Source organism: Aphelocoma coerulescens, chromosome 2 (genome assembly GCF_041296385.1).
Source record: "Aphelocoma coerulescens isolate FSJ_1873_10779 chromosome 2, UR_Acoe_1.0, whole genome shotgun sequence".
NCBI lineage: Eukaryota > Metazoa > Chordata > Aves > Passeriformes > Corvidae > Aphelocoma > Aphelocoma coerulescens.
In genome coordinates, this window is record NC_091015.1 from 119,585,493 (window position 1) to 119,595,700 (window position 10,208).

At 43.3% G+C, this 10,208-nt stretch overlaps 1 protein-coding gene and 1 long non-coding RNA gene across 3 annotated transcripts in view; one reads left to right on the forward strand and one right to left on the reverse strand.

Annotated features, from left to right (window-relative positions):
- Positions 1-8,163, reverse strand: part of TMEM241 (transmembrane protein 241) — a 60,465-nt gene extending 52,302 nt beyond the window's left edge. Inside the window, exons 1-3 of one of the 2 annotated variants that reach the window (XM_069004618.1) lie at positions 7,965-8,163; positions 4,460-4,506; positions 2,636-2,713 (exon numbers count right to left, since the gene is read on the reverse strand). In XM_069004618.1, coding sequence (XP_068860719.1) covers positions 2,636-2,713; positions 4,460-4,506; positions 7,965-8,036 — 197 coding nt within the window. In that variant the 5' untranslated portion in view covers positions 8,037-8,163. The remainder of the gene's footprint in view (positions 1-2,635; positions 2,714-4,459; positions 4,507-7,964) is intronic. The other variant, XM_069004617.1, reaches the window with a different exon arrangement.
- Positions 4,649-7,956, forward strand: LOC138105047 (uncharacterized). Its single transcript, XR_011148364.1, has 3 exons — positions 4,649-5,181; positions 6,327-6,526; positions 7,462-7,956. It is a non-coding gene; the product is annotated as an uncharacterized lncRNA (long non-coding RNA).
- Positions 8,164-10,208: the final 2,045 nt, after the last annotated feature.

The following is a 10,208-nucleotide window of genomic DNA, read 5'->3' on the forward strand; positions in this document are numbered from 1 at the left end:
TGCACGGATGTTTGATGTAACGTGTCAGCATCAACAATCTGTCTTGTATGTAAACCAATTAGCAGCTTCTTATGTTGGCAATACAGTGATGTACATGCAAAATAAAAAAAGAACTGATGAGTCTGTGGTTGTTTTAGGTCTAAATCCAAATCCCACAATAGGCAATGGCAGGTTCCCCCAAACAACACTTAAAGTAAGGCTCTGAGCTGCTGCTTAGCTGTGGGTGAAATGCAGCACTACAAGAAATGCCAATCAGAACACATCAGACTTATGTGCCTACAAGAGTTAGGCAGAAGTTGGGCAGCAGACTGCAGCACTGGAAGAATTATGCAGATGCTGCATGTTCGTCTGTGCTCCACAAAGCCCTTGTTTTACTAATACTAAAAGCTTTGCAGTCAAAATTTGCTGTTTAGAAGAAATTATGGAGAGTCCCTTACAGTATGTCGTGGGGGGAAGCAGAGGCAAAGCAGGTTATCCACAAAATCTAAGTGAGATTACTCTAAATAATATGTTTTCATTTGGTCTTTGTAGTGAGGTTAGTATTCTGGACTTTAGACAAAGGACGATGATCTCTATGTAATAATTCAACTCTGCTGAGACACTTAGGGATAACCTGAATGGGCTATGAAAGTATATGAGATCAGTCCACGAGACAGAAAAATCGAGACTTTGTGGACATAAACAAACAAATGGATGGCAGTTTATTATTTGAAGCATGATGAGACTTAAGACTGGCTATGATATTCCTAAGTATCCTACACATACAGCAACCCCTCCTCCCAAAACAACAGACAGATTCAGAGACAAATATTCTGTAAGGGGGACAGAAATGTCCACATCCCAGTGGTAGTATAAAAATCACCTTTGCACATTATGTTTGTTCATTTGTTTGTTTGTTTGCTGGTGAGTTTTTTGGTTGGTAGTGCTTTGGAGGTTTAGAAAACCCTCTGGTTTTTTGTTTTGGCTTTGATTACTTTTTTTTCAATACAGGAGATATATGTTACAAATCCACCTCTGCAAAGCATTAAAGCATGTGCCTAATCTTTGTGAAGAAGGACAGGTTTAAACTCATGCTTAAATAGCTGGATGAATTACAGCCAAAGCATGTCAATCAATTCTGGTTGTTCCATTCAGTCTATTCTAGAACAGGTATTCTCTATTAACTAAGCTAATGAAGAGGTTTCTCAAGAGGGATTTCAACCCCTTTCCCTACAGTGTGCTGACATCTAGTGGCCTCATGTCTCCAGGGTCAAAATCCGAACTAATTTTTCATCAAAACTTTTCTTAGATAAAAAGAATCTCTTCAACATCAGAGAGTAGTTCTTGTCCTCTATTTTTGTTAATATCTTCCCAGGTCTTGAAAAGACAAAAGTATCTTTTCCATGATGGGAAAAAAAGATTCAACTTCTTTAATTTCGTGATTTAAAGCGGAAGTAATCATTAGTGATGAAAAGCTGAGCTATAAAAGGACATTACTGATGGCTATATTCCTCTAGACTGTTCTGTGAAACGATATAAATTTGATAATAATATATATATGTATCGGTAACTGCCAGTAAAGCTAGGTTTGGACCCTAATCCTGTCTCTGCCAAAGACACTGACAGCTTTTATGATATCCTCTGTTGATTGCAGCTATAAAATGGGAAACTAAAATTCTGTTTTCATTTACAACCTCACTTATATTTCTATGGTGATGTAGTCACTTGCATGGCCATGAAAACAGAACACAGCCTGTTTTTTCTGACATACTCACAGGATTTCATTCAAAGTGAGGAGATTCAATTTTTCAAACCAACTGTTTGAATCTTAAACAGAAGGTTCATCAGTTGTCACTTGCTAATACAGAATCACTGAGAAAAAGTTACATTAGAAGGGATGTCTGGCAGTCACTTAGTCCAAAGTGTCCCATCTTCAGAGTCAAGTCGCATTATTCAGGTCATCACCCAGGAAAGTTTTTAGCATCTTCTGAGATGAAGACGCAATGATTGCTGTGGGCATACATCCTGCAAGTGATACCATTTTGCACAACAAAAAAGATGCTACATTCCATATTGCAGAATGGATCCACCTGAGCAGAGTACAGCATGATGACTCTTCTGAATTGTGCTGTCACACTCAGTTCAAGCAGATGATCTTTGTCTACAAAGCACCATTTAATTTGGAGAGTGATTGTCAGCTAGGAAAATGTGAATGATGCCCATTTAGGAGACAGCTCTCAGAAAACTGGCAGATCACATTTGTAGACTTCACAGCCCCCGAGGGTTTTGTGGAAGGTTGTGTCAATGCTCTTAATTAACATTTCCAAGGTTTCTCTTACAATACTAAAAAAAAGTCCAGGGAAGAGATATGGACAGATGGTTGGATAAGATATCCTTATTGTGTTTACTAGTGGCTTTTTGACTCTTACCAAGGTTAAAATGAATCACTTTTTATTAGTAGTCGGTTTAAGTGGGTGTCACTGAACACCCATTTGACTAAAATGTGAGTTCCCTTCTACATCTGTGAAGCAGAACACGCACACACCCACCCCAACCTCTATTTTAGCCAGTTAGTAACATCCACGACCAACTTAACTATGTTGTAATCCAGCTGCAGAAAATAAGTGTTTGGCAAAAACCAAAAAACCTACAGTACCTTGAACACAAGTTTATCTCCACCCAGCCCAGCTTCCAGGAGATGTGAAGCAGAAGTCCACCCACCAGTGTCTGCCACCTGAAACAGAACAACACTAGGAAATAAAATGTGAGGCCTAGGAAACACGTGCAGACAACTTAGAATAAGTAGCAAGTAATGCACACTGATTTCTTTTAAACTTTAAAATAAGTGATCAGCTTTCTTCTTCCTTAAGCTTGTGGTTTTCAGACAGGTGTTTCAGGTTTCTTGGGTAAAAATCCTTGAACATCTAGCACAGTTCAGACAGAGATATTGTACTACAATTTTAAATGACATTAACATCCACAACATATAGAATTGGGTTTATTTATTATTCCCATTCGTTGCAATGCATTTAACCAATTATTTAAAAACTTTCTCACACATACACAAATAAACAAAGATTAACTCTATGCAGTGTTATTTCAGTTGGACACTGTCAGAGAAGAGTGAGCTCATTTTCCACATGGATATGCTAAATATTCAATGCTACCATCACTGCTCACTTCACCTTTTTTTGGATGAAGAGCATATGCGAGCTTAAAAGCCAAGTTTCCCTAACATTTGTTGCAGGTTTGACCACGGTTTAGCCAAGCCAGTGCTGAAATCCCATCAGCTTTATTGAGAAGAATTTCCTCTTGTCTCAGGTTTTAAGGACAGAAGTTGGTGACAGTTTCAGATACCTAGGACTACACGGTATAGTCTTAGATCATACAGGGAACAAAACCAAGGACAATGAACAATAACAGCATGAACTAAGAATTACATTCTTTTCCTCTTTGCTCATCTGTCATAGGTCTAAGTGAAAGTGCATCTGAGCCACTTCAAAAATTTCAAGGAAAGGTCACTTTTAAAAGCCAGAACTGACGGAAAAATATTAAGATGCTGAAATGCATTTCCAAATAATAGAAAAAGGAAATAACTGTGGTGAAACAGATGCCATGAGGCAGTTGCTTGCCATTGAAATATGCTTTTCTGTTTTACACAAATTACTCAAAACCCTCCCCCTATACGATTAAAGCCTTGTGCAAGAGAGATTCTGTGTATGTGCCAAAACTGAAGAAAGCATTCATTGCATATTTAATTGAGCTGAATACACTCAAAGTAAGTGGAGATTCCCAAGGTAACTATTCCTAGAGTTGATTGCAGTCCTGGGACTGCAAGTCAGGCAAAAATGTAAGCCATGCTAAGCAGCAGAAAAGGAAGCAAAGATATCCAGTGTCTGCAGGTTTTAACATTATCTCAAAAGAACAAATAGAAGTCTTGACTCTAAGAGGCCAGATTTTCACTAAATGTCTCATCAACAACATTGACGGTGTATATGGACACTTACCAAAACATTAAATTTCTCATTACAGGTATTGAGATATGATAGTGACTTGTGATGCAGAGTTACCAAAAGCCATGCAGGAAAAGAAGGAACATGGTATTTGTGGATGCCTAAAGATGGGTTTAAGGCTGGTTTTTTTCTAGCATAGCAAAAGAACGCACCATAACTGCACACTATCCACGAGTGCCATTTCCAAAGACGGGAGGTTGTACTGTAATTGCTACTTTTCTATGCTGAAGTGTAAGACTTTAAGGAAAATGAGAAATTATGGACTATATATCTTAATTACATCATCTCCATGATGTTTAAAAATTAACCAAGACACTTCAAGGAATGCTTTATTAAGGCGTCATGAAGTATGTTCTCCAGACAGCAAAAGCCAGGAATGACAAGAGGTAGTAAAGGTAGCTTCAGCATGGAACAGCAAGACGTTAAAGTCATTTTTCAAACAACTGTATTCTTAAAACAATACTTACCCTTGAAAAAGGGTAGGATAGGTAAATTGCAGGACAGACAGGACATACTGGAAAACAAATTGCAAATTAATGGACATCAAACACCTGCAGTTTATAATATTAACAATCATGAGCAACAAAACACACACAAAAAGTTTTCATTTTTCTTTATTTTGGTAGAAAAGACAAAAAAAAAAAAAAAGTCTAGTAATTTCTCTTGCTGTGGTGTATTTTCTCCCCCTTCCCTCACTGGGCTGCACTGTGATCTCTGAAATGCTTGATAGGCCTCAATCTTGATGAACAGCATCTGGGCTAAGTTCCACTTGAGCTTATGAGAAACACTGTCTGCTCCCAGGAACTTAACGCTTTTTAACAAACAGCCTTGGAGACTTATTTTTCTTGCCTGCATAACAACCCAAGCAGAACAATATTTTTGTTACTGAACTTCCAAAGAAAGTTACCAACCCGCATTGCAGCCAGGATGGAAAATTACTTCATCTAAACCCAACTCTCTTGTGACCCTATAAACAGCATTCCTGAGTGAGACCCTTTGAGCTCTCCCAGACCGCAGCAGGATGCAACCAGCAACCTCCCTCTGAGTGGGACACCTCTCAGAGCCAGCAAACCCTCAAGTTTGCTCCACTTGGAGGATCACTGAATGATGATAATGGATCCTGGGCTGATACCATTCACTCCTCCAGGGTCAACCCTTTGCCTGTGAAGAAGATGCAAAGGCACCCGATGTAAGTACTTCACTGAATCTGAGGGCAATTTTTCCTGGGTATACCTTGTACATGCTCCTTTAGGTCTGAGTGTGCATGAATGTGGATATGCTGTAGCAAATTTGTTATGAATATTGCTCTCTTAGATTCTTAAGTACATTAGGTTCATAAGTAAGATAGGCCTGTGAGTCACTGTTGTGCCTATATTAAATTCTGTATGAACCTTTTTTTAAATTCTTTAATCTTTTGATTAAGAGCTGCTACATTTAAGTGCTGTTAAAACCTTTAGGCTAAACTGTTGATCAAATCTGGGGCTAAGTTTGGCAAGTAGCTCCACTATGAATGCTGTGACTCAGTGTGAGTGCGTTATTTCCTTTTATCCTTACCCTTTCCTATTCATACTTCATCATAGATAATTTTAGGTTGATTGATTTTTAGATTGACTGATTTTAGTCTGATTTTTCTCTGTCTGCTTTAACTGTCTAATAATGATGTAGTAGATGTAATGATATAGTAATGATGTAATAACATAGTACTGATGGTAGTACAGTGAACCTTGCCAACAAACTTTGTAGTGATTTCACTTTAATATTAAACCTGCTTTTGCCCATCCCTTTGCCACTGATTCTTTGAGTGACCTAAAACACTAATTTGTGACACTTCCCATGCCAGAACTGGATGCTGGATGCTGCCTCAGTCACTGTGGAAGGTAACAGACACTAAAGTACATGAGGCATAGAGTGGACACACTGAACAATGGAGAAGGCTGTTATCTGAATTGCACTTTCACTTTCTGAACACACTCCATACATCACACTGAATGGAAAAGGATTAACAGGAACAAAAAGCCACAAGCACCAGTCACTTAAATCATATCATACCAAAGAGGCAGTCTTTGACAGAACCAAGAGCAATAATCTTAACGTAATTGCCTCCTCATGACTAATGTATCTTACAGACTTAACATTCTGCTCACACACTATTTTGTGTAAAATATTATGCAGCCCATAAAGCCCATCAGAGATGTAATACATGGGGGTAAAAAGCAAAGCTTCTGTGTCATTGCTTTAGTGTGTTTTGTCTGGGCCTGCAAGTAAGGATACTAGTGTCTCTTTACATTATATATGTATATATGCAAATATGAGGCATAAATACATGTCTTCCAGGTCTAACAACTTCCCACGGAGAAGTATATAAGTAGCACTTCTGCAAAGGAGAACAATGATTGAAGCTTCCTCAGAGGAAATGAAAGGTACCTGCTGTTCCTTCCAATAGCCAGCAGAAGCTGTCAATGGCAAAAGGAGAAGCTGAAAGCTTTCAGCAGAGATGAAACTGTGCTGAGCACCTTGCAAGGTTCAGTTTTCAGGTGTGTGGGATGTCCCTAAGAAGATGGTATCAATATACATAGACAATGCATGTTGATTCACACCAGGTCCTTTTTCACATACACCTGTCAGAACAGCTATGTGCATTTTAAATCAGGACAATCTACCTGCACATATCTGTACTCCTGCTTGCATTTGCACACCACCTGCAACAACTGAAAGGTCTGTGTTCTGGTTATTTTTAACTTTGTTACACTAAAACCTACATTCAGGTTTGAGAATGGAGGCTCTCTGTCAATGTCCCTCTGACTTCCTCTAGAGCACAGTTAAGCCAAGTACCTTTCCCAATGCATGATGAAACCTGGCAGCTCTTTTAGCCCCTTTCTGTTTATCTAATCTCTGCTCCTAGCAGTCTGTCAGATCAAGTGCATTATCTCTCCCTACAAACTTTGCTTCATGTCTGGACTTCAGTCTACTTCTGGACATCCTTAATGGCAAATGTATCTTGGAACAGAAACCACTGGCCAACGCCCAGAAAAGACTTAATTTTTGCCTCTGAAATGCTGCTTTCCTCTAATCCTCCCTCAGAAAATTCATACTCTGATTGCTTCACCAACATTTTCTTCTTTCAGAAATCTGCGCCACAAGTACAGATGCTCTCTGATAAACAGGGTAGCACAGAGCAGTTACTGTATCTCCTCCTCCCTGAGTAAAAAAATTACTTTCTATCTATGCTTAAATGATACGATTTTATTCACAATGTGGCCATCTTCAGCCTACTTCTGCTTAGACATTTCAGCAACACTAAAAAGAAATCGTTACACAGTGGAAAACAAAATTCTTGTCCTTAATTTGCAGGTTAATTAAGTTGACAAAGGAACAAAGTTGCCATGGAAGTTAATATTTGTTTCACTACTGAAGTAATACTTTGACTATTTCACATTTTTCCCTTGGATAATTGATATTATTGTTCCAGTTAACAGATCTTCTTTTGGGAATGAGTGCAGCTGCCAGAGTGAAATACATACAGCATCAGCGATACTTTCAGTGCAGCATAACTTCTGCCTCTGTAACACTTCATTCATTGGAATGACATGATGTCAACCTCCTTGCTCTCCTAAACAAGACAATAGTGGAACGTATGTGGCCTGGAAAGGTAAAGATGTCACACACAGCAAAACGAAACCAGCACGCTGTCCGCAGTTTCGGGAGCACACTGGGATGGGCGGCAGGCTGAAGTGCCAGGGACTTTTTCACTCGTGGGGTAGTCCCGTCCGGGAAGGGCTGGTCCTCCGGCTCTCCCTGAGCAGGGCAGGGAAAGCAGAGGGCACCGTCTCTCCTCTTTCTCTTCCTCCTGGCTCCCTGCACTTTCCTCGCCCCCCGCTCCCGCAGCTGCGGACCGGCTGCCCAGCGCCCCCGCACCTCCCTGAGCCCCGCCCGGCCCGTCCGAGACCGGGGCGGCCCCGCGCCCGCCCTCACCTTGTTGGTGAAGCTGGAGGCCAGGTAGAAGAGGCAGAAGGCGAGGCCGCCCGCCGGCCTCTTCAAATACATCAGTCAGCGCGGGCGCGGAGCACGGTCCGGCGGGCGGCGGCCATCGGCCATGGCAGGGACACGTCGCCTCAGCGGGCGCCGCCTCTGCGGGGCCGCTGCTGCCGCCCGGCGGCCGTGCCGGGCTCAGGGCAGCCGTGCGGGGCTCAGGGCAGCCGTGCGGGGCTCAGGGGCCGTGCCGGGCTCAGGGCAGCCGTGCGGGGCTCAGGGCAGCCGTGCCGGGCTCAGGGCAGCCGTGCGGGGCTCAGGGGCCGTGCGGGGCTCAGGGCAGCCGTGCGGGGCTCAGGGCAGCCGTGCGGGGCTCAGGGGCCGTGCCGGGCTCAGGGCGGCCGTGCCGGGCTCAGGGCAGCCGTGCGGGGTTCAGGGCGGCCGTGCCGGGCTCAGGGCGGCCGTGCCGGGCTCAGGGGCCGTGCGGGGTTCAGGGGCAGCCGTGCGGGGTTCAGGGGCAGCCGTGCGGGGTTCAGGGCGGCCGTGCCGGGCTCAGGGCGGCTGGAGCGGCCGGCAGCGCCGGGCTCAGGGGCCGTGCGGGGCTCAGGGCGGGCGGAGCGGCCGGCAGCGCCGCAGCCCGGGCACAGCCGCGGCTCGGGTGGCAGCGGCCGAACCGTGCCCGGCAGGAGAGGGAGGGCATTGTCCCCTCTACTCTGCCCTTGTGAGACCCCACCTGTAGTGCTGCGTCCAGCTCCGAGGCACGCAGCACAGGAAAGACCTGCGGAAGCGAGTCCAGAGGAGGGACGCAAAGATGATCAGAGAGCTGGAGCAGCACCTCTCCTGTGAAGACAGGCTGAGAGAGCTCGTGATGTTCAGCCTGGAGAAGAGATGCTCTGGAGGCACCTTACACCAGCCTTTTAGTACCTAAAGGGGACCTGCAAGAGAGCTGCAGAGGAACTTTTTACATGGGCATATAGTTGTAAGACAAGGGGGAATAGCTCTAAACTGAAAGAGGGTGGATTTAGACTAGACGTAAGGAAGGTATCTTTTACAGTGAGGGTGCTAAGACATTGGAACAGGTGGTGGATACCCTATCCCTAGAAGTGTTCATGGCCAGGTTGGACGGGGCTCTGAGCAACCGATCTAGTCGAAGATGTTTAGCAGGATGCTCTGCCCTGGAATGTGGTCAAGCAACTTGGACAATGCCCTGTTTACAAGGCTATCAGTGGTGGACTGAGAGGGCATCAAGCTGGTTTTGGTGTTGAATTATGACAAAACCAGTCTGATACATCAACCCCAAATTAATATCCTGACAGTGAGGCAAAGATTTGGCAGATAAGCTGCTAAGCTGACCTGGAGATACATGACTGGCAGTCAGTCACTTTAAAAGTTCAGTCCACTTTCATATGGTTAGGTTCTTCTAATATATCCCTTCTTGGAGTGTGTATGAAGATTCCCCCTTTGGGTAGGGACACTCCTCAAAGTTAGTCCTTAAGGCTGAGTGAGCAAAAGAGATTTTTCCCATGGTCGTTGGTATGGGTGAGTTACATCAATCTCTAATAATGATTCCTTTTTGCTAGTTTTAATAGAATTGCTTTAATATAGTTTCTTCAATAGAGTGCACTGTCCTATCCTAGCCTAGCCTAGCCTAGCCTATCCTAGTAGTTTCAGCTTCTATAGTGTGTAGTAAATAATTCTGATTAAGATCTTTTTGTCTAATCGTTTATCATAATGAATCGGTCATTTTTACATAAATATACCTGGTTTGCAATCATTTATCCTGCAGGACAAAAGTTCAATTACGTGTCTATAATTTCTTAGACTTAAACCATTGACAGTCTGAGGCTGAGATTGGATCCAGCCATATCTTGGCTCCTCCCTAAGAAGGAATTTAGAAAGCAAGGGGGTCCTTTCTGCACCTCATGACTCAGTGGAAGGGTTTCTCCAACTCCTACCTGTGACAAGAAGTCCCTGCTTATTGCAGAGGGATGGACTAGATGGCTAACTTTAAAGGCCCCTTCCAACCAACTATTCTATCATCCTATGATCCTATGATTCACTGGTGACATGTAAACTATAAATATCCCAGGCAGGTGAGAAGCAGTGAAAGACACACCCTATCAAGTCATGGTTACTGGGTGATCTTTTATTATGGCCTAGGTAAGCCTTTTTTTTCCCAGTCCTGGTATTAGCAGGGCCCTACCTTTGCAGTTCTCACCTTGACTTTGCTCAGGTAACGCAAAGTAC